Source organism: Pteronotus mesoamericanus, unplaced genomic scaffold, assembly GCF_021234165.1.
Source record: "Pteronotus mesoamericanus isolate MK-2021 breed Mesoamerican mustached bat unplaced genomic scaffold, CSHL_Meso_final contig_502, whole genome shotgun sequence".
NCBI lineage: Eukaryota > Metazoa > Chordata > Mammalia > Chiroptera > Mormoopidae > Pteronotus > Pteronotus mesoamericanus.
In genome coordinates this window covers 5,647,559-5,671,430 of record NW_026555187.1, presented here as the reverse complement: position 1 = coordinate 5,671,430, position 23,872 = coordinate 5,647,559, and the positions used below count along the sequence as shown (strand labels likewise).

The 23,872-nt window shown below is 57.6% G+C and overlaps 1 protein-coding gene and 1 pseudogene across 1 annotated transcript in view; both read left to right on the top strand.

Annotated features, from left to right (window-relative positions):
- Nucleotides 1-21,693, top strand: part of LOXL2 (lysyl oxidase like 2) — a 57,323-nt gene extending 35,630 nt beyond the window's left edge. Inside the window, exons 6-13 of the mRNA XM_054578788.1 lie at nucleotides 858-1,009; nucleotides 5,611-5,778; nucleotides 7,830-7,992; nucleotides 11,880-12,123; nucleotides 17,460-17,575; nucleotides 17,896-18,032; nucleotides 20,702-20,813; nucleotides 21,545-21,693. Of these exons, the coding sequence (XP_054434763.1) occupies nucleotides 858-1,009; nucleotides 5,611-5,778; nucleotides 7,830-7,992; nucleotides 11,880-12,123; nucleotides 17,460-17,575; nucleotides 17,896-18,032; nucleotides 20,702-20,813; nucleotides 21,545-21,624 (1,172 nt within the window). The 3' untranslated portion in view covers nucleotides 21,625-21,693. The remainder of the gene's footprint in view (nucleotides 1-857; nucleotides 1,010-5,610; nucleotides 5,779-7,829; nucleotides 7,993-11,879; nucleotides 12,124-17,459; nucleotides 17,576-17,895; nucleotides 18,033-20,701; nucleotides 20,814-21,544) is intronic.
- A 6-nt stretch (nucleotides 21,694-21,699) lies between these two features.
- LOC129074930 (60S ribosomal protein L15-like) lies at nucleotides 21,700-23,872 on the top strand (annotated as a pseudogene).

Below are 23,872 nucleotides of genomic sequence, written 5' to 3'. Positions count from 1 at the left end.
ACACACAACAGCTTCTCAGCGCAGTCCACACGGCCGTTCAGACACTATTTGCTACACTCCCTATTTGCCGGGGCCTGGCTGGGGATACAAAGGAACGCAGACGGGGGGTGCCTGCCCTCGTGGCACCTCTAGCCTAGCAGGGAGGCAGGCAGACGTTGAACGTGAAGCGGAGTGCTCCGTGGGAGGCTCCCTGAGGAGACCCAGCTTAGGTGGGGTCAGAAAGGCTCCTCGTGGAAATGGCATGGAAGCCGGGCACCCGAAAGACGAGCAGGAGTTAGCTGGTGAGGACTGGGAGGAAGACCGTCCAGGTAGGGGGTCCACATGGAGGGAAACATGTGGCTCAATGGAGCAGCCAAAAAAGGCGGTGGTGGCTGAGGGCCAGGAGCTGGCAGAGCCGGAAGGCAAAGTGGGGTCAGACCCCCCCAGGGCCTGCTGGGCCTTTTGGGGACCATGGATTTTGCCATGAAGAGCAGTGAGAAGCCATTGCAGGGATTTCAGAGGAGACGTGACATGATTCAATTTGCATTAGAAAACCTCTCGGGCTGCCGTGTGGAAATATTTTTGGAATAAGCAAGCGGGAGGGAGACCAGAGGCTGTTGAATTCGTCCAAGTGGGAGATGGCAGGGGTGGACTAGTGTCGTGGCGTCAGGAGTGAGAAAGCAAAAGCACTCGGCTTTGGGGGAGTGAACAGAACGTGGTAATGGATTGCTTGTCGGTGAAGAGAGGCGGTGCTACAGATAACCTGGGGGTTCCGGTGAGAATCACCAGGTGGGTGGATTTTCTTGCCAGTTGCAGAAACTTTCCTTCGGAAGCATTCGTAGGAATGCTTTTCTTCCCACGTTTGCTTTCTTCCCCAGGGATAGGACCCATCCATCTCAACGAGATCGAGTGCACCGGGAACGAGAAGTCCATCATAGACTGCAAATTCAATGCTGAGTCCCAGGGCTGCAACCACGAGGAAGATGCTGGTGTGAGATGCAACATCCCTGCCATGGGCTTCCAGAAGAAGGTGAAGAGACCGGTCACGCAGAAGGGACTGTAGAGACCGAGCGGCCTCACTCTGAGGGTTTCTAGCGGGTGGTATGAGGGGCTCTGGTGCTGATCTCAGGAGGGGCTCTGGCTCTGCCGTCATCACTGTTAATGACATGGCCACCCAGCATTTGTACCTGAGCCAAATGAGAAAACCTACGTAACAGCGCCGCTGTCTTTACTGGCAGATGTGGAGCATGTCACAGCCTGCGCTGGGCTGGGTGTGTGGGGTGATCGCATTTCAGTCCTTTCTGTGAGGGACACCCTTGGCAGCGGCCCTCTCCGAGGACCCAGAGGGACCACATTGACAGCAGGTCTGCAAGTCACACAGATGTGAGCACAATGCAGACAGTATCTGGGGACAGAAGACTGGCTTTTGGTAATTAGAGGGAAAGAAAAGGGAACCTTAACAGCATTAATCCAGAGACATGCCTTCCTGTTTTGAGACAAGGGTCTCGAAAAACCTACACTGTGCCTCCTAGCTTGGGTGGCCTTGCCCACAAGGGTAGCCAACAGATGACTTCCTCTTTGCTGGGAGGTCTGTCCAACCTAACCAGAAGACCCCGTAAATCCTATTTAATGCTCTTCATTATGCCCTGAATGTGGTCAGGTCTGTGCATCATCTGGTGGGAGGCACGTAGGAAGAGCTTCTTGAGTGCTTATTTTAAAAATGGCAAACGCAGACACAGCCGGGTGCAGGATGGTTCCCTAGCCCGGTTCCTGCTTGCACAGTGGTGCCTGACCTCGTCACCAGCACTACTGGATGGCCAACTGCAATAAATCACGTGCAACTTGTTGCCCAACAGGCCAATGATGTGAACCCAATAGCACCCGGCAGCGTCATACGTTTGCTCGTGGGGGAGCGGGGGTGTGGGCCACCGCCCCACAGCTGCGGGAAGGTGGCCATCTGTGATTACCCAGCGGCATTCTAACAGCCATAACGGAGCCATAAAACCCGACGTGCTCTGAGCTGGTGTGCTGCAGCACCATGCACTTCAGACAGATTGGAGCTGGGTGGAGTGGGGTTTTCAACCCAAATGAGAGATCTGTTTTATGGTGGGAATTGCTGAGCCAGGCCCGGCAATGCCAGCAGAACTCCCGACACAAACAGCCCTCCCCCTCCCACCGGCCCCCCTGATCCGGGAGGTGGCCTCTGCTCTCAACTGTAGAGCAGGGGAGAGTTTTACACCTGGATCTGCTGTTTCGGTCCCCCGGGAAGGGAACGGGGGTCCTCCGGAAGAAATCCCTGTGGGCGGCACCAGTTCGCGCCACGGCAGGCGGTCAGGCTTCCGCAGGGCCAGGCTTGGGACCCCACGGGTACTGGCAACAGCGCTGGGCAGCAGAATCGAGACTTCTGAGTTTTATTGTTGTGTTAGTGAGCTGGGTTGGCAGAACAAAATGCCACAGAGTTGGGTGGCTTAAACAATGAGGATTTATTGTCTCATCGTTCTGGAGGCTGGAAGTTCAAGATCAAGATGCCGGCTGGGTTGGTTTCTCCTGAGGCCTCTCCTTGGCTTTCAGATTTCTCACTGTGTCCTCGCCTGGCCTTTCCTCCTGCTTGTGCGTCCCTGGTGTCTCTTCCTCTTCTAGTAAGAGCACCAGTCATTGTGGATCAGGGCCCCACCCACATGACCTCATTTGACCTATTTATCTCTTGAAAGGCTCTGTCTTCAGATACAGTCACATTGGGGATTAGCGTATAAATTCAGTATATGAATTTGGGACACAGGTTGGTTTATAACAATCACTCAGTAGTTGATTCCTTAATCTTTTTGAGGCTTCAGTTTGCTCCGCTAGTAAAGGAGAGGAGAGAGCTGATCCCTAGGTGGATCAGGAGACTTTGCGTTGAGTGGCTAATGAAGGCCGCAGACCTGGAGCTGGTCCTGTCTGTCCGGTCACGGCAAGGCCAGCGGCACTCGGGAAAGCCACGTTGGCCTCCTGAAGGCCAGGCCTCTTGCCTGCTCTGAGCCCTTCTGCCTGCTCTGAAGAGAGTTCTGTTTTCTGACGGGACCCCCAGCTAGTAATGATCGTTGCTGTGCTGGTGTCCGATATTCCACGAGCAGTTTCCTTGCCTGAGCACTTTCTGTGAACTATCTCATTTTACTTATGTACTCAACAGCCCTGGGAAGGAGATGAACATCCTAGCTGTCCTTGGCTTATCTGTTTGCCCGCTGACCTCATTGAGCCTGGCAGCCCCTTAGTCCATAACAGGAATTGAGATGTACCCCAAGGGTCATGCTGTTGCTAAGGACTGGTCAGCTATTGTGTTGTTGCTAAGGACTGGTCAGCTATAGTGCTGTTGCTAAGGACTGCTGACCAGACCCCTTCAATTCCTGGAGGGGTCATGCCTTATCCCAAAGGCAGGAATTGTTAGGAGCTTAAGGGGTAGCAAGGTGAGGTACCCGGATTAAGGTTTGCGGTTTTAGAATCCTTCCCCAAATTTGAGATCTCCTTGCTTGAGCTCATAAAAGTTGATCCATGCTTTCATTTGGTAGGACTGATTATTTACTCATTCGTTCCAGAAATAGTTGTGCATTCTTAACATTCCTGAGGCGCTGTCTTTGAGGCTGGTCACACCGAAGAGCTGACAAATCCAGCACTGCCCTTTGGAGCTTATATTCTAACAGAGACAGATGTTAAACACATTGTAAGGTCGCTCAATTGTAATTGTCACAAATGCTAAGGAGACGTATAGTTGTTTTGTGCTGGGCCTTGTGGCTCTTATTAAGATTGCAAGATGCCCTTGAGCAACAGCCATTAGAGAACTTAGAAAACACAGACTTATTACTTACAGGACTGAGATTACGCAGTGCGCCCGGGCCACGCACTGAAACCACAGGTAGAGAGCAAGAGCTCAGGGCTGGGGTTCTGCTCTTACTGTGGCCAAGGGTGGGGACCTAGGGTTCTGTGGGCTCACTTTTTATTGCTGAATGTAAAACATAACAGGGAGGGGAAAACAGTGGCCCGAGTGGCAGTTATCAAAATCAACCCAGATCTCTAAAATAAAGGACCCTCAGGTGGGGGGCGGCAGGGGGCGCTCTTTGTCCAGCCGAGTGGCCGCCCATGTGTTTACCTGAGGCAGATGCCTTGAAAGGGGGTGCCTTGTAATCAAAGCTGAAGTCAGGCGCGTGCCTTACGCAAAACAGGAAACACGGCTGTCAGGGCTCCCACCACAACAGGGAGCCGTGGGGTGTGCGGGGGCGCTGACCCCAGGGGCGGGGACCGTCAGCGGGTGTGAAACTGGCAGGAGGAACAAGACAGGCCAGGACAGGGCCTCCCCGTGGAGTGGGCTTCCATGCGAAATGGGGGACTTACGGTGGGACGTGGTCAAGAAGGCCAGGCAGCCACAGAAGCGGAAAGGAGGCCCACGTGCCCGGGGGCCGGGGAACAAGGATGAGGGAGACACACGACAGGCGGCAGAGGGGAGCATTGGGGGCTGGGCAGCCACTGGCTTGTTCTAAGCAGGGGAGTGGCCGGTCAGGTGCTTTTTAAAGACGCCTCTGGCTTCCGAGGAGAGAATGGGCTTCTCTGGATTCATGAGTTTGCTTCCATCTCACGGATACTGTGAATTACATGAGCAAACAGGTCTCCCACTTTTCTTTGAAGGAGGTGAAGGCGAGACTAGAGGCCAGAGATGGTGGTGCCCGGGAGAAGGAGGGGAGAAGCGCGGTGGCCGGGGGTTGGGAGAGACCTGCGAGCTAAAGTCCACAAGGATGTGGGGGATGAAGCGGGGGTGATGTTGAGGATGGTTCCCAGATTTCTGGCTTGTATAACAGAATCGATTAGGGATGAGCAGACTGCAGCTTGCAGGCCACACCCTCCCTCTGCCTGTGTTTGTAAATACAGTGTTATTGGAGCACAGCCATGCCCAGTCATCAATGTGTCACTGTGACTGCCTACACACTGCGTGGCAGAGCTGAGTGCTGACAGCAGAGGGGACATGGCCCACAAAGCCCAGATATTTACCGGCTGGCCTTTTATAGAAAGTTTGCTGCCCCGGGAGAGATGGTAGCGACTTTAGCTGACATAGCACAGGTTTAGGGGGAGAGACAGCACAGGTTTAGCTGGAGAGAGAAGAGAGGGCAAGTTCCGATTGGAGGTCTCTGAGGTGCTGAGTGTAATTATCCAGTAGGTGGTTGGCTCTCTGGGTCGCAGAGGAGAGTTCTGGGTAGAGAGGACAGCAGGGGGCGCTGTGGGAAGAGGTGAGATCGGGAGCTGGAACAGCCAAGCAGAGGGCGTGGGCATTTTAGAGACCCTGGGTGCATCCTACCAAGTGTCTTATTGTAAGAGCAGTCCCCCGCTGGGGACCTCGTGGGGAGCAGAGGCAGATGCTGTGTGGCACTCAGTGGCGGTCGGGGGGCCCCGGTTACCTAGGCTCGAGGGCCCCGGGATGCCGGGACCTGATATGCTAGACCAGGCTGGGCACCGCGCCAGAACGCAGTAGGCTCTCGGTGCCGCTGTTGGATCTGACGGTGTCCCAGGCAGGACCCCGTGGTGAGGGAAGATTGGGACTGATGGCAATACCGTGGGACTGCTCCTCTCTGTCCCCTCCTGGTGACCGTGCCCACCTTCTCTCCACAGCTGCGCCTGCACGGAGGCCGGAACCCCTACGAGGGCCGGGTGGAGGTGCTGGTGGAGAGGAACGGGTCCCTCGTGTGGGGCACGGTGTGTGGCGAGAACTGGGGCATCGTGGAGGCCATGGTGGTCTGCCGGCAGCTGGGCCTGGGGTTCGCCAGCAACGCCTTCCAGGTGAGACGCCCCGGCCTCAGACCCCTCCCAGGTGCGGGGGGCTCCAGGAACCGCATCCTGACCTCGGTTCTGCCCCTCACGACTCTGAGTCCTCGGGCGGGGTTCACACACACAAACCCCACCCACCCACCCTCCCATTCCCTCATTACAGAGTGAGGGCCAGTCCACTCAGCTCTGTGCCCTGGGATTCACCCTAGGACGAGGGCTAATCTTGGGGTGTCCTGATGTGCCCTTGGCAGAGGGAAGCAGCTCAGTCCTGCACGGTAGTAGAGACCGCCCAGGCCAGGCCCCAGCACGCCATGTGCCCCAGCGCGCCCCGTCGGCAGCCCCCCGGCCAGAGCGTGTTCACAGCGGCCGTCCGTGCTCACGCACTGTCCCGCTGGTCGGCTGCTAAGTTGCTAAGCCATCCAGAACCTCATCACAGCAGCTGCGCCCTCCTCACCCACTTTCCTTCCTCAAAGGAGGAAGGGCAGCCAAGCTCCCGCCCCCACTGAAAAGCAGCAGGAGACAAGTAGCTTTTGGCTTCAGGAATTATCCCCTCTGCCCTGGCCGGTGTGGCTCAGTTGGTTGGACGTCATCCCATGAACCAAAGGTCCATAGGTTCAATTCCCAGTCAGAGCATATGCCTGGGTTGCAGGTTCGGTCCCCGGTCAAGACACATAGGGGAGGCAACTGATCGATGTTTCTCTCCCTTCTCTCTGTCTCCCTTCCCCTCTCTCTGCAATTGGTGGACTTGTCCTCAGGTGACGATAAACAAAAATTATTCCCTCTGGCCCCTGGACGGCGGGGGAACAGGCACAGGCAGGGTAGAACAGGGTCAGAAAGAGGCCGTGGGGAGGGGAGCAGGAGACAAAGCTCAGAACGTCTTCCCAGCTGTGCTCCCAACAGCCCACAGCACAATGGTCTGGGGCAAAGCAGCCACCTTTCCAGGCCTCAGGTTTCCGCCCTGTGACAGGGAATGAATCCCAGGTCCACAGGATCCTGGCTCTAAACACTGCCCTCAGCTTCTCAGAGCAGGAAGCCAGCTGGAACCCCGCCACCCCCCCCCCCCCCCCCGGTTGCTCGGCTTTGCTAACCCTGCCTCCAGTTCCTGTGCCCAGGCGGCCCTGCTTGGGACGGGGGTCTGAAAGGGTGAGACCTGGAAGGGCCCTGGTGGCCTTGCTGGGCCTGAGCGCCTGCCGAGTGCAGGGTAAGCGGTGTGGCACCCGCAGACGCTGCCCTGTGGCCTCTGACACTGCTGCCCACCCCCTCGGGGAGCCCAGCTGCTCAGGGCAGCGCAGCGTCTCTGCTGATACGGCTCCTGACAAGCCAGGGTCCTCTCCATTTCTCTCTGGGGAGCAGAAAAACTGCTCACTGCAGCGTAACAGTGGCCCAGCTGTTCCTGTTCCTTGTCAGCCCGTAGCCAAGGCGTCTGGGCCACGGCCTGGCTCGCAGACTGGGCCCGCGCCTGACGTCCGTCGCTGAGCGCGAGTCCTGTTGCTCCTCCAGGCAGGGGCCCTGTTTTCTGTCTAGAGGTGACAGATGTATAGTCAGGGTCTCTAGAGAAACAGAGCCAGCAGGATGTATGGATATGAAGCTAACTACCGCCATATACACTTCTTCTCTCGTGCCATGTCTGATCAGTTGGTAACATCTCCCTGCAGCACTGGGTCGAGGATGATTCTGAGGTCACAGTCAGGCTCAGAGAAGTGCTGTGGTTGATTAGTGATGTCTGCCCTGGGCTCAGGGTGGGTCAGTGGCAGCACGGGTTGCAGGCGCCTGCTATTCCTGACCCACCACATTGAACAGCTGTTTGGCCAAAACAACCAGATTCTCTCCAGAGGGAGGAGTGACTGAACCCAAGTCCCACGGTCAGAAGACCAGGATTCTCACTCATTCTGCCACCAACAAGCTGCACGACCTGGGTAAATGATTCTCTGTGCCTCTGCTGTCTCCATCTGCAAAATGGAATCATAAAGCTCTGAGACGTTGGTGAGGCTGAATGTCGGTAGAATATGAGAAAGTGACCGTTCAAGGTAACATGCTGACCATTCCTTTTGTTGATTCTCCAGGAGACCTGGTATTGGCATGAAAACATCAATGCCAACAAAGTGGTCATGAGCGGAGTGAAGTGCTCGGGAACGGAGCTGTCCCTGGCACACTGCCGCCGCGATGAGGACGTGGCCTGCCCCCAGGGCGGAATGCAGTATGGGGCTGGAGTGGTCTGCTCAGAAAGTGAGAGTTCCCCGAGGGTCGTGTGCACCCCCTCTCCCTGCTGCCAGGGTCCAGGAAGGGGCCGGAGCCCCCGGTTATCCCCCCCCTGCAAGGCCCTGGGGCCTCTGCCATGAGCCGAGCAAAAAAGGGGAGCAGAGGTTAATTCTTGTTAAGTGAGAAGTTGGGGGCAAACGACAAAAGGGATTCCCCCAACCCCAACTGCTGAACTTGCCCAATAGTGGACGGGGTTCAGGGTGGAGGTAAAAGAAAGCAGGAGGGAGCAACCTGGGTGCCTGGGGGGCCTCAGGTTCAAATCTCGGGGTCACTGTAGACTATTTGAGCGACCTCGGGCAGGCTGGGAACTCCTGTTCTTAACCGCGAGCCAGGAGCAGAGCGCCTTCCTGGGAGGACGGTTCCGAGGCGAGCGAGCCATGCAGCTCATGGCCTGTGCGTGCTAGCTTGCTTTCTTCCTGCCGCCCTCCTCGGCAGACCATTTTCTGTTCCACACCCCGGAGGTGCTTCAGCTTCCCGGTGAGCCCTGGGCACTCTGGAGAGACTGACGATACAGAAAGGGAAGCGCCGCCAGGGTTCAGAACGGCCCGGCTGGTGGTGCTTCCCTTCCCGGCTGTGGGAGGACAAGAGGCCGGCCTGCAGGCGGGCCACTCACCTGGTCCCCGAGCTCCACACTCCCCACCGCTGGCCGTACAAAAACACGCCCTGGTGCATCAGGGAGCAGGAGAGGCCGGAATCTGGCCCAACAACCTGAGAACAGACCCTGCAAAACTAGTTAACGGCTGTCATCTGCAGTTGTTTTTTTCTAGAAATTGAAAATTTTAATACGACAATGACTATCTGCAGGTGCTTAATAAACAATGATGCACCATCATTTGCCGTCACAGAGAACTAGGGAGAAGACTAAACCTTGAGCTCGGTCAGGTCGATTCTCCCATCAGCCCCTTCTAGACGCACGCAGCCTCCCCGACCCTGGAAGGCAGGGCTCTGGCTGCAGCGCTGGCTCCCGGGGTGGACGCCGCAAGCTGCTGCATCCTGCCTGAGCGGAGGCCCCAGATCCTCACCCTCTCCAGCCCCCTGGGGGGGACACCCAGGCAGAGGGAACCGGTCTCACTGCTGTCAACGGCCTTTTCTTGGCGTCATAATCCATTTATATTTGTAATATACCATTTTTTCCAAAAGAAAATTTAGATAACATAAACCTAAATAAAATTAAAGGTAGCATCAAATAAAAGCAGGTGAAAGGAAAGGAGATATGGCCAAAAAGTTAGTGGCTGCAGGGGAATCCAAGAGCGAGGTGAACTAAAAATATGTGCTGTAGAGCCCTGTACATTTACTACCGAGAGGTTGTAAATTTCACAGTGAGCTTCCTAGCAGCCAAAGGAAGGAGGAAAGCTGTTCATTAACATAATCCACAGTATCCATGAGATAGAAGCAAACCCATGAATCGAGAGAAGCGTGAAGGAAATGTGCTGCAAGGGCCGATGTTGCTGGGCACGCAGTGCCCTGCACGTCCTCGTGGCAGGCAGGCCCGCAGCGGGCTCCGCGGGGCTGCTGCTCAGAGAGCCCTCCACTTGGGCTGCCAGCGGTGTCACCCCGAGTCTGCAGGGGAGCGTCAGCCCTTCCAGCCAGAAGCACTGATGTGCCTGAATACTTGATTCAGAGAGAGAAAGTCTGTTCTTCAGGCAACCCTTTGTCATCGCTTTTTCTCACCCTGCCAGTTTCACGTGCCCCAAATCTACAAGTCCTCCTCCATCTCCCTCATCACTCCCACATCCCGTCCACCTTGATTTTTCCCTGTCTGTGGCCTCTCAACCCCCTCTACGGCCTCCATCCCACCGCCTCCGCCTCCGTTCCGGTGACCGTGTCCCACGCTGCATTCCCGCAGGCTCTTGCCTGGGCTCCCCAGTGACATGTGCCCCCTCTCCCTCCCCTCCCGGAGCTAAGCCGGAGCTGAGCTTGAGCTGAGGTGCTGGCCTCCCAAGGGCGCTCCCTTCTGCTCAAGCCCCACCCAGCCTCCCCCGCTGAGCTCAGGGAGCGCGGCAGGGCGAGCGCGAGGCTCACAGCGTCCAGCCTCACTCCAGGCGGCCTCCCATCACTGCCCTCCTTAGCGTCCAGACCACACGCCTTGCCTCGCTTCAAGCTCAGGGACCTGCCCTGTGCCACTCATTTTGCCTGACATGCTTTCCCTACCCTCACGGGAACAGCTGGAATGCGGCTGCCTCCAAGGGCGTCTCTGCTGATTCCCCCAGACCGGCTGCCCTCGCTGTGGTCCCCAGCACGTGGCCCGTTTCTTCTTCAAGCTCTGGCCACAGTGTCATTGTGTCACACTGCTTCTGTCTGTCTCCCTGCGAAAACGTGAGGCCTGTCTTGTCCAGCAGTCTCTTATCACTGGCATGGGCGGCTGAGCGGATGCGGGCCTGCCTCCGTGAGCTTCTGGCGGGTGCTCCCCATCTCAAGGGGCCTGGGCCGTCCTGTGGCCGGCACTGAGCGCGCAGCCCCGGGGCCAGCCGAGCGCAGGCCACACTGTGTTAAGACTCCTGAGCTGGCCTCCTCTCAGAAAGACGTAAGCAGGCGGCTGTCCACTGAGCGCTGCCCAGAGCACAGGCAATGAGTAAGAGACTTCAGCACCCCCCTCAAAGTGCCGGGGACACCCCGCACAGCACCTGGTGTGTGTCCTCCAAGGGGAAAGCGCTCCCAGCCAGGGCGAGCCTCTGATCTCTGTCCTCACTCCCAGCCCCACATCCCACCTGTGTGCCCTTCCACACGCACTTGAGAAACTTAGAAGCCACGTGTCAGAAAATAAAAGATTGATGGCCCTTGTTATAAATAATCCATATCTAATATTTTTTTGTGAAATGGCATGTACTAGAAATGTTCAATGGAATCTCCCTTATAAAGGGAAACTTACAGTTAATCTTTTTGTAAAGAAGTGGATCCTACTGCAATTATACAGTTACTATAGATTGTAGCCATCAGTAATTTTTTTAAACACCTGCTATGTGCAATGCACTAATTGAGTAAATCCATCCTGTTTAAAAGATGCCCTTTTAAAACTCAGCCCTAGAGCCACTGTTAGTGGAAACCAGGAGAACTTGTCCAGGGAATTGACGCCATGATAAGCATCAGAGCCTTGAACATATGCAGCTCTTCCCCGAAGCAATGTCGCTGATAGAAACATATTCTAAAGAAATCATTTAAGTTATATACACAGAAGATTTACTAGAGGATGTGTATTGCCGTTTATCTTTAACTGGGAAAAATTCCAAGCGGCCAATATATCTAAAAAATATGGGCTAGGGTTATGAATTAAATATTATGTGCCATGTAATGAATGTTGTAATGGATATTTATTAACAAGGAAATATGTCAAGATATATTTGAAAAGGAAACAGTATAAGCAGACAATAAATCTACATACAATATTATACACATTGGAAAAGAGATCTATATCGCTCCCAGAAGAGTCAACCCAAGGAATTAAGAGGGTTCTCTTTCTAGGTAGAGAGATCATTGCTATTGTTCGCCATTGTTCTTGTTATTGTTTGGTTTTTATTATGGAAAATCTAAAGCCACCCAAAGGTAGAGAGAATGATAGAGCAAACCCTCATGCGCCCACCACTCAGACCGCACAGTCTCCAGCGTGTTGCCCATCTGCCGTGATACCTGCAGCAGGGCCCAAGGGGACACCCAGGGAAGGGGAAGAGGAGTTTGGGGTGGTGTCCCTCAGGAAGGTGGCCTCGAGGGGCAGATCATGAGCCAGGTCCAGAAGGCAGCGCCAGGCAGGGACGGGATGCGGGGGTGCCCCACTTCAGGGATCACAAGCCAAGGACTTGGGCGGGCGTGCCGGACCTTGCATCTGGCCTGAGCACCGTGCCGCCCCCCCCGCCCCGCAGCCGCCCCCGACCTGGTCCTCAGTGCGGACATCGTGCAGCAGACCACCTACCTGGAGGACCGGCCCATGTTCATGCTCCAGTGCGCCATGGAGGAGAGCTGCCTCTCGGCCTCCGCCGCCCAGACCGACCCCAGGACAGGCTACCGGCGGCTGCTGCGCTTTTCCTCCCAGATCCACAACAACGGCCAGTCCGACTTCCGGCCCAAGAACGGCCGCCACGCGTGGATCTGGCATGACTGCCACAGGTAAGGCCTCTCTTCCATCATCCCCAAGCTGCCCCAGCCCAGGGTCCTGCAGGCCCCAGGTGGCACTAAGAATCACAGGGTCACTTGGATGGGCACGCGGTCCAGGGGCGGGGCTTCCCTAAGCTGGAGGGAGTCCGTGAGCCGCGCTGGCCTGCCGCTCTCCACTGCAGCCGCCCTGGCCCGCCCCCCTGCCCCGAGCCCGTTCTCTCTCCTGCCCCCACACGCGAATGTTAGGAAACAAACTTTGTCTGTGGTTTCCAAGTGTGTCCACAGGAAGTTTGTGCTCTGCAGGGTGCTTGGAGTTCTGCAGTGGTTGGACTCTGGCTCTGAGTTCACTTAAAAATATACTTTAGCCCTGGCTGGTGCGGCTCAGTGGATTGAGCGCTGGCCTGCGAACCAAAGGGTCGCCGGCTGGATTCCCAGTCAGGGCACGTGCCTGGGGTGCGGGCTGGGTCCCCAGTAAGGGGTGCACAAGAGGCAACCACACACTGAAGTTTCTCTCCCTCCCTTCCCCTCTCTAAAAATAAATAAATAAAATCTCTAAATATATCTATACACACACACACACACACTTTAAATACCAGCATGTATTTTGGTTCGCAGGCACGTGCACAGTCCACTGAGCCACACCAGCCAGGGCCCAGCACGTAGTTTGAATATTCCCAGAAGACGGGGGGTTTGGGGGCAAGCGTTCTAGCCCCAGGAGGCAGGGGACCCGGTGTCTGAGCCGAGCTGTGCCTCTAACCAGCTGTGTGATGTCAGGAAGCTGGGCCACATCCCCCAGGACCTCTCCTGTCCCATCCAGGCCTCTGTTTGTGGATCTGATCCCAGGGCTATAAACCCGGGACGGGAACAGAGTGAGATCCCAGAGCCAGCCCCAGCTGGAGCCCACAGAAGCCACCCCGTGCACCTCCGGCCTTGCCGTTTTTCCTATGCCTTGATCCTCTGACCCAGAACCTGTGGCCCCTGCATGTTCACATTTTTCTGCCGGAAATGGAAGCGAGCACATCTGTGAAAGGGGAGAGAGGGAGGCCCCAGCCTTCTGACACGGCGGCCGCAGGCCCCCCAGGGGTCCACGGACATTGGTCACGCCAGAGCTTTTCCACTGGGTCCCTGCTTCTCAAAGCGAGGCCATGGGCCGGCGCACCCACCGTCCGTGCTGCACCCCAGGGCCTGGGGCCGACTTCACATTAGAATCTGTGATTCAAGAGGGCCACCAGGTGCTCGTGTGACCATTGCAGTCTGAGACGCCCCCGTCCAGCTCACCGCTAGGCCTCCCCGGGCTCGAAAATGTAGGGATCACTGTGAGGGACACCAGAACTGATGTTTCCTCACCCTCTCTGAGTGCCAGGCACGGGGCACCCGGGTTTTCATGGGGAAGGAAATGGAGGCTTGGTGTTTGGCGGGGAAACTGACTCAGGCCTGTCTGAGCCCAAAGGGTGTGTTCTGCCTGTCACCTCCGCTGACTCTTCATCACACGTCCCTCTGCTGCTTTATCATGGAACATCTTATGGCCTAGACACATTCGAGTCCGTTTGGGGGCAGAGTTGTTCAACTTGTTTCAAAAGACAGGACTGTGATAGAACTTAGTGGTGCTGATTTTCCTTTATAATGACTTTCTGTGTGTTCTCAAAGTCCTCATCACCCAAAGAATTTTTGCTCTTTGTGTAGAAGCATGTTGGTCGCCTGCAAGGTGGAAGTCAAGGGTAAAAGGGAAGTCACGGCCATACTGGCGCCTGGCTTCCGTGGGGAGCACGTGGCAGGAGCCTGGGCCTGCGGGGGCTGACGCTGCCTGCATGTCTACAAGTAGAAGGAAATTGCATCTGTGCCCCACAGGACAGTCCACCCAGACATTACACGGTAGGAGTCTCGGTGTGGCATGTGCGTGCTCTCCCAGGAATGGGCTCTCCTCTGAGAATACACATGGTGACATCATGGAAGGGTCTTCTGACAGCCCGCCCCTGCTTCTCCTGTGGCCTGTTTCATTTCTGGGCTTGCAGATGTTCCAGTAAACGGTGTGGGAGGGCTGTGCGGGAAGGGATGTGTGGCCGAGCATATGGCCCTTCAGATCCCCCTGCCGGTTTGTAGCTGAGACCCTGTGACCCTAGCAACCCAGGCAGCGGAGCGAGCTCCCACCCAGCCTCCAGAGCTCTCGGTACTTCTCCGGGCTCTGTGGGAGGACCTTTCAACAGGACTCCTGGCCCCCAAACTCTGTCGGGTCCCTTTGGGAGTCTGATGAAAGCTGGCCCTTCTTCCACTCAAAAAAATTATTTTTTTCTGGAATATTTAACATCCTGGTTCAGCAGATTCTGAGCCCATCTGTGGAGCCGAAGTTGAGAATCCTGGCTTAAATTAGTGCAAATGAGGAAAACTATCCCTCCCAACGTAATGGGTGCTACAATGAGGAACAGAGCCCTGTTCTTTGAAAGCCCCCTGATGACACTGAGAGTGACAGCCGTAAGCGTCTCCTCGCCGACCAGGCATAGAGGACAGGGCCCTGCGTCTTTCTCTCTCACACGATGATCCTGATGAGGGCCCCCTTGCTTTTTGCGCCCCCGGGGAGGGGGGCCACACCTGCGCACCTGGCGTATCGTGTCCCAGCTTTGATGGGCCAGATGAAGGCGGGCACAGACACACCACAGCACACAGAGCGGTGTCGCAGGGCTGGCCCGCCCACAGGGCGGGGGGCGGGGTGCAGCCAGGAGAGGCGCTGGGAGCTGGAGCCGCGAGGAGGTGGGCAGCCAGTCCAGTGCCGGCCCTCCCGGTCAGGCAGGGCTCTGCTGCAAAGGGGAGACTTTTGTTTGCTCCACCCTGCCTCCCCCATGTGTGGAGCAGCCCCCGTGTAGGGTGAAAGCCCCAGAAATGCGGTGTGGACTCTGTGAGCAAAGTTCAGGCCCTCGCCACACTCGCGGGCCTTTGTTCTGGCAGGGGGCTGCCTAGCCGTGGGGAAGGCAGGGTGGGGTGAGCGGAAGGGCTCCTGCCTGTGCGGCAGCACCTCCTGAGACTGGAGCAGGGCTCGCCGTGGGGGCGGAGCCCTGTCCCACCCCAGCTGAGGACCAGCCAGGCCCGGGATGGGGCCCTGGGGGCAGGCGTGGGAAAGACGACAGCGAAACATCTCCTCTACAGCACGCACCCGTTTTTTGCCTGGAGGTTCCATTTGGGACCCCGGGGACCTAGGATAGTGAAGAATACACCTGAACCTCTCGCCTTTCTCTGGTCTAGTTTTGTTTGTCACGGCTTGTGCGTCCCTCACCGTCTTCCTCCACGAGCACCGTGTCCTCGAATGCGGGGCTCTGGAGTCTCTCGGTAGAAGTCCTTCCTCCATCCAGATCACAGTGAACGACTCCATCAAACGTCGGGTCTCCTTAGCGTTCTGGGATTTCTTCCCAAGTGAAGTTGTCCTGTCTCTGCCCCGCAGATCTGTCCCTGTCTTAAACTTCCAAAGGTCAGGACACGGCATCCTGGAGAGAGGAGGCAGAGGGGTGGGGGGCGGGGGGGCGCGCGGTGCCCCAGCCTCTCCAGCCGACCAGTGGCGGGGCACACGTGGCCCCGAGGGCAATGCCGCACATACCAGAGAGGGAAGCTGGGAGGCTCCAGCCAGCCATTGTATTCCCGGCATTTGCAGGGGAAAAACCGAAGTGCTGTGGAGACTCTTAAATCAAGTTTGCAGGAAGCAGGGGAGCGGGAGGAGGTCAGCCTTACAACAGTTGGTCTGCGGCTCCGTCTGAGCCGTGTTTAGACAAGGGAACATAAACCCATTTCTCTCGGTCTGTCAGCTGGTAAACATGGTCACAGAAGCCGTTCTCTGAAAGATGCAAACATGGTTTAGGTCATGAGTCAGACCTTGCGCCTCATCTTGCTCCTTCAAATAGCGAAAAGGGACTCTTTCAACATCATCACTTCAGCTGCCACAGAATGCGTCCTTGTGAATGTTCTTGGTGGCCCCAGCTCAGCACCGTTTTACCCAGAAACATGAGGGAGCTGGGAAAAGCCCAGCATAGGAACTTATGACATTATTTTTAGCCAAGGCAAACACTGGAGGAAGAGGAAAAGAACCTCTAATTTCCTCTCTGAAAACCTACCCTTTTCATTCATCCCCCTCTTCCCTCAGTCCTACTGCGCGTGTGCCAGCGAGGGAGCCTGAGCCAAGCAGGGGAGGCCTGGGAGGCTTGCGAGGCGAGGAAGCTGCCCTGGGCCTGGGAATAATCGTAGGAATGGTAGTAATAACCCAAATACTCCTCCTGTTACCACGGGGAGGATTAGGAATAAAGAGAGAGTTGACAGGTGCCGAGTACCCCTCTGTCACAAGCCCTGTCGTAGGTATTTCTGCAATTTCTCCTACCAGACGCTTTACCACATCACTCCCTCCCCCCTGGGGAGGCGACTCAGGTCACACAGAACAGGCGGCTCTGCTCCCAGGCCGTGGCGCCCGGCCTTCCGTTTTCCTTGTTTTCCAAATGTCCCCTGGGATGAGAGAGACAGGTGCGATCCATAGTCACAGACCTGTGACACACACGTTGCAGCTTAGGATGGCCCGCCAGCCCAGTGCTGCGGGCGGCCCCACAGCAGCCAGGTGTCCCTTCTGTGTCCTGAACCAAAGACATCACTTTCCAAGAATCGCCGTGTGTTCCCTCCGCCCCCGCCCCGCTCAGTGAAGAGAGGGCACCTCGTGTAAACATCAATCAGCAGGCGCTCGCCCCTCCGCTTCACCCCTCCCCGCAGGCCTCCAGAGCTGTCTCCCCCTTTCCTATCTGCTCCCGGGGCCCAGCACAGACTTCCGCCGCCGCTCCCTCAGCTGTGGCTGACACCCCCACCCCCTCCCTGGCTCCCGCCTCCTGCCTGCCCTCGCCTGCCCTTCGGCCTCTCCCCCTCAGTGCACAGACCCTCCCCCATTCTCTTTGCCTTCCCTTTTTACTACATTCCCACTTTAAAATTTTCCAAAGACATCAAAAAGTGGGCTGTGAGAGCCACTGTAGCGCACAGGAGGTCCGTAAAAGCACCGGGTACAAACACCGGTCATCTATTGAGCGGGTTGTGTGCCAGGCCCTGTGCTCGCTGGTTCGCCTCACTGATGCGCACGGCACCTCCCACCTCCCACGTGGCGTTACTCTCGTGCAGCTGACGGGACAACTGGCCGGAGGCGAGCTGCTGCCGGGCCCTGGAGCCCACGGCAGCAACGTGGTTCCCCCTCGTGCCTTCGCCCCTCCTCTCCCACCGGCCACCCCTTTGGACCACATGACTCAAGGTGTCCCCAGAAGCGAGTTGCCAGCCAGGCAGCTGCTCGCAGGCGGCAGCTGCTCCCCAGACTGACCGCCAGGCCCTGTCTCTCGCCCCAGGCACTACCACAGCATGGAAGTGTTCACCTACTACGATCTCCTGAACCTCAATGGCACCAAGGTGGCAGAGGGCCACAAAGCCAGCTTCTGCTTAGAGGATACCGAATGTGAAGGAGGTACCTTTGGGGGGGGTGCTGGGGGCTGCAGAGGGACCCAGGTGCCCTAACAGCCGTGCCCGCCCAGCCCAGAGCCCCGGTCTGACGCTGGATGCTGTCGCTCTGGCCACTGCCGACACTCCACGTGACCTTTCTCTGCGGGGGTTCCCATGGCCATGCCCGGGGCCGGGGGTGTGGGCGAGGCCTGCCTATAGAGGCGCCCGGACCCCCCACAAGTTATGCCGATGGGCAGTTTGGGGTCCTTCGTGGGAAGGGCGGCACAGAGGGCAGACGCACCAGGCGTGCGTGGTGACTGGGGTCCCCTCCGCACCTGTCTGCAGACATCCAGAAGAACTACGAGTGTGCCAACTTCGGCGAGCAGGGCATCACCATGGGCTGCTGGGACGTGTACCGCCATGACATCGACTGCCAGTGGGTGGACATCACCGACGTGCCTCCGGGGGAATACCTTTTCCAGGTGAGGGGCGGGGGACGGAGTTCCAGGCCCCTGCTGATGGGAGGAGGGGTCTCTCCCCACGCGGGGCGGGGGGTGGTAGGCAGCCTCCTTTCTGTTAGTGCCCAAGCACAGAACACGTGCGTGGAGGCCAGGCTGCCTGAGTGCAGGGGACCTGTCCCCAGAGGCCTGTGTGGCCGGGCCAGTACCCCAAGTGTGTGAGGCGTGCAGGCGGGGCGGGGACAGGTGGGCTGCAGACCCCCTGAGACACATGCACGTAACCTCCGGTGCTCTCACATCAGAGGCATCTGTGCCAGGTTTGGTCCTCAGGCCGGGACTTTGTCCCACGGACGCTAAGGCCGCCTACCCCTTTTGCTTCCTTTGGGGCTCTGCCCTCGCCACCTCCGCCCGGGATCCCCCCGCTGCCCTCGCCCTGCCGTGGCCTGCGCTGTCAAGGCTGCGAGCCAGCTCAGAGGAAGGCAACCACCCCCAAACGTCCGCACCTCACGTCTCCCAGAAACGTCTGCCCATTAAAGGGGGTCTGCAGAGGGGTCGATTCTCCATGCAAAGAAGTGACTCGATAATGGCAGAATGTCCGGCACCAGAGGCCGCCTGTCTGGGGCCGGTGTGGGGCACGGGCCGGCCTCCACGCCCTCCAGGGGTGGAAGGCCAGCCCTGGGGAGGAGCCAGGGGGCCTTGGCTTCCCCCCTTGGCCAGTGGGCCCAGCCTGGCGGGGGAGACTGGGGCGCCCCCTTGTGTCCCCTCCTGTGCACAGGTGCCCTTGTACCTGCGGAGGTCTCCCCACATCCCCCACGTCTCATTTATCCCATGTCCCTATCCGGCTCGCTTTCCAGCCTGCCCTACAGGTGGCAAAGTAGGGGACCAGAAACGTGTCATTGTGCCCGGAAAGCCAGCCCGGGGCCTGGCCCGCAGTCCCTGCCCTACAGACAGCCCTAGGGCGAACCGGCACCTGCCCAGCAGCAGCCGCAGAAGGGCTTTAGGAGCCACCCCCAGGCAGTGTCAGAGGCTAGGGATCAGCCAGCCGGGCACTTCTCCACCCACAGTCCGCAACGGCAGACGCGGAGAGGCCCAGCCAAGGGGCAGAGCCCTGTGTTTTAAAAAAAGGAACGTCTGTATCGCTGTGCACGTACACTACGGAGGGCGGTGTGCCTTTGAGGCCTGCAGTCACTTGGCTGGGTGCATGTGCACCCTCGCGTATTGTGTTCCGACAGACGCCACCTGCGGAATAATTACGGCTTAACCGAGGACCGTGGCAGGCCAGGCCCTGCGGTCCCCGCATCCAGGTCCTCGCGCGAGTTAGAATCGTAGAATGAAAGTCAGATGGGATGGCGGAGACCACACCTCTCGGCCCCCACCCCTGCCCCAGGTGGGTCACGCTGGCCCGGGCGGCCCCTGAGATGAGCCCGAGCTGCACCTGCTCCCTGGGGCGCAGCTCTCGGGGGCAGAGAGCGGCACAGGCCTCAGCGTGCGCGTTTGTTGACACGGCGCTCTGAGCCAAGCATGGGCTGGGGACAGGGGACAGGGCACAGCTAAGGCTGTTGGGTAGAAAAGAGATCAAAGAAATGTGAGGCCATCCCAGAGGGGGATGGTTACCAGCCTTAGCAGAAGAGACAGCGTCGAAGCGGGACACAGCCTAGGGCGGATGTGGCAAGCAGGGCCAGGTGCGGCCCCAGAACGGCCGGCGCTGGGCTGGGGCTGTGCCGCCTCCGGCTCCCGCAGCACCTCTGGGAGGCCCGGCCAGCCTGCTAAAGGGTCTGCCCAAGCTCTCCTGCAGGGAAGGGTCCCTGAGGCCCAAACCTAGAACCTCACCTGGCAGGAAGCCGCTTCCCTGTCCCCCAGACCCAGGGCAGCGCAGCCCCCTCGCGCAGGGCCCTCAAGGGGGAGATCTGTCATCTGTCCCCCGTGTCTGGCCCACGGCCCAGGTGCAGCTTCTGTCTCTTGCCCTTCCCCCGCCCCTTTCTCCTTCCTGCTGGGCTCCTCACCTCCAGTCTCCCTTTTCAGTCCACCCACTGAGACCCTCCCTCTGTCAACAATGACCCTCCCTCGTCCTGCTCTTGTGGGCCCCGCCCCTTGAGCTGGGCCTATCAGAGGAAGGTGTGCAAGGGCGTGCAGTCCCCAACAGAGCCCAGGCCCTGGGCTGGCCGAGCCAGGAGGCCTCAGGGACGGCCTAGAGCAACACCAACGGCGGGAGGGTCAGCTCCAAGTCACTCCGCCAGGAGCAGTGTCCAGCCTCCCACGCTCAGGGCAGCCCTTCTCCCACCTCCCACGGCGCCCGTCCTCGCCCCCACCCTCTCTGCTCGCCCTGCTCCCCAGCTCCCTTATGTCCCTCCCACAGCCTGTCCTCTGTGCGTCCCCCGGCCCCCGGCCCCCGGCCCCAGCGCCTGCCTCTCTACCGACCCCAGGCCTCCCGGGAGAGCCAGGAGAGGGGAGCCCTCTCTGAGGGCTCGCCTCTGGTGGGGGCTGCGTGTGAACTCCACTGAGACAGGCAGTGAAATGTGGACGCTGCACCCCTCCACCTCCTGGACCTCAGCTCTGGCCAGTCCTGCCCCCGCTTGTCTTGGGGCACTGGAGGCGGGACTGGTCTCCGCTGGGGCCTGGGCCTGGGCCTGGGGGTGCTGGGGTAGGGGGCGGAGGCAGGACTCAGCAGACGGTCGGACCTGACTCTCCCCCAGGTTGTCATCAACCCCAACTACGAGGTCGCGGAGTCCGACTACACCAACAACATCATGAAGTGCAGGACCCGCTATGATGGCCACCGCATCTGGATGTACAACTGCCACATAGGTAAGACCCCGGGCAAGCACAGCAGCCCCAGGACTGGACCCCCAGCCTGCCAGGCCCACCCCCGCAGCCCACCGTGCAGGAGACAGGCGAGAGCCTCCCTCCTTTCTCAAGGGGCCAGAGCAGCTTCCTAATTTGGGTCCAGAGCTCAGGGAACACAGCCAGCCTCTCGTGCCCACACGTGGGAAGGGTGCCGCAGACACTAACCTAGGTGCTGATTGGGTTTCGCAGCCAGCTCTGGCCACGGGGGTGGGACCCGACCGGGGGCCCAGCACACACTCCGAAGCTATTATTTAAGGGTAGGAGCCAAGGCCACCGCCTCCTCACACACACAACCTCAAAAATGTGGGCGTCGGCCCTTTGCAGCTCTGTGGATCATTTTCCTCTGTCGAGAACTGGAGGCTGGTGCACCAATGTGGCTTCTGGTCGCCAAAAAGGAAACTGTTCCTTGCATTACACGGCTGGGGACCCAGAAGGGGAGGCAGAGCTTTCTCTTCTGCAGGAAACGCGATGGCCCTCACTCTTGGTGGTTACTCACCGCTCTGCGTAACTGACAGCGCACCTGACCTGTGCCCGGGCCCAGTGGCTGCCCTGGTGGCATCACAAAGAGGTGGCCCTGGCAGGCCACCTGCTGGGGGTGGTGGCTCCAGGGCCCTTGAGGCCGACCGCCCCCGCCAGGGCAGGGCCTGAGCCTCTGGTCGCTAAACTCTGCCTCCCTCGTGCTCGCCCCGCAGGCGGTTCCTTCAGTGAGGAGACGGAAAAGAAGTTCGAGCACTTCAGTGGGCTCCTAGATAACCAGCTCTCCACGCGGTAGGGCCGCCTCTGTGTCACCTCCCGCCTCCGGGCCACAGCGCATCTTCCCCAGCTGCAGTCTGACCGATGGATCGCCATGCCCTGCCTCACCCAGTCCAGCCCCTGCTCCGCCCGGGCGCCCTGCGGCCACAGCCAAACTCAGGGGGAAGGGGTGTTCCCGACACTTGCGGGGGCTGCTGCACAGAGTGAGGCTTGTCCGCAGGGCCGTGGGAGAAGTGCCACCAGCCATCTCGTCCAGGGCCCCAGGTTGTCATCCACTTGTCCCATCCGAACCACAGTTCCCCCGAGTCTGACACCACAGCGCTCAGCTCACCACTGATAAAAGGGGGCCATTTTCTCCCCAGGTGCCTTGTCGGCGATACCAGCTTATCAGCCTGGGGGAGTCAGGCTGAATCCCAGTTCCCCTCTTAGGTCACTTCCAGCCAATCTGAATGCCTGGAACACTCTTCCAGTTAAACAAGCTGCCTCTGCTCTCCTCCGTTCTGTTCACCAATAGAAGTAATGCTGCCACGTTTTCTGAGCTCAGAGTTGGTGCTTCTCCCCAGTTTCTTTTGTGGTTCCATATACATTTTTGGAATATTTGGTCTAGTTCTGTGAAATACGTCATTGATATCTGGATTGGAATGTCATTGAATCTGTAGGTTGCTTTGGGTAGTGTGGATGTTTTAATGATGTTAATTCTTCCTATCCAATGAACACAGTATGTATCTTCTTATTGAAGATGCCACTTATTTGTATCTTCCTCAAATTCTTTCTTCAGTGTCTTATAATTTTCCTAGTACAGGTCTTTGGTTAAATTTATTCCTAGGTACCTCATTTTTTTTTTGTTATTGCCATAGTAAATGGGATTGTTTTCTTAGTTTCACTTTCTGATAGTTCATTATTGATGTATAGCGATGCCATCAGCTTTCCAACTGGCCGCAGCCATCAGGTAAGCCAAGACGGGTGCTGGCGAGTACGTCCAGGGGCTGTGGAGGAAGCAGCCGTCCAATGTGACGCGCTTCCTTCTCAGGGCGCGCTGCGGGCGTACCGCCAGCTTTCTGCGCGCCGCAGGGCTCCCTGCCCCTCCAGACCCAACAAAGCGTGGAGGCTGGGCTACAAGGCCAAGCAAGGCTAGGTCATATTTTGGATTCGTGTGTTGTGGTGGCCGCAAACGCCCTGTTCCTGAGGGTGCAAGCCTTCGGTCTGTTGCCAAGGAGCGAGCGGGGTGCCACTGTGGGGCTCTGGGACTCCTGAACTCGTACTGGGTTGGCGAAGATTCCACGTACAGATTCTTTGAGGTTATCTTCACTGATCCATTCCATGAGGCTCCCAGAGGGAATCCTGACACCCAGTGGATCACCAAACCGGTCCACAGCACCGGGAGACACGAGGGCCGACACCCGAGGCCCCCGAGAGCCGTGGCCTGGGGAAGGGCCCCGAGGCCCGCCACGCTGTCGGCGGGCCTCACCGTGCAGCCTGGAAAAGGCACAATACTCTCCAGCTCCACCGTGACCTCTAGTGTAACGTTTGTAAAATTCTTACCTAATAGACAATTTAGGACAGTCAAAAAGTGCCATCAATTTCCGAGTATTGATTTTGTATCCTGCTACTTTGCCAAATTCGCTTATTAGGTCTAGTGGTTTTTTGGTTGGTGGGATCTTTAGGGTTCTCCATATACAGTATCGTGTCATCTGCAAACAAAGGCAGTTTTACTTCTCCCTTTCCAATCGGATGCCCTTTCTTTTCCTTGCCTGATGGCTGTGGCTAGGACTTCCAGTAGTACTCTGTTGAATAAAAGAGGTGAGGGTGAACATCCCTGTCTTGTTCCTGGGCTTAAGGGGAACACTTGTAGTTTTTGCCCATTGAGTATGATGCTGGCTGTGGGCTCGTCATACGTGGCCTTTATTATGTTTAGGTATGTTCCCCTCTATTCCCACTTTGCCAAGAGTTTTTGTCATAAATGGGTGCTGGATTTTATCAAATGCTTTTTCTGCATCTATATGATCACATGGCTTCTATCCTTCATTTTGTTATTTTATTTTCATGGACTTGGAAACACAAAGTAGTAGTATTTATGTTGGCAGTCTAGGCCTTTGAGAATATAGCGCAAAAGGAAAACTCGGCCACCTGTGTAAGTGACTCACGCTTCTGTTGTTGATTCTGGGGTAACTGTTAACGGTGCTATAACCAGGGTCCTGGGTGACGAGGACACTCACCGAACACCATGTGTCATCACAGACACTTACACATACTTGAAACTTGGAATA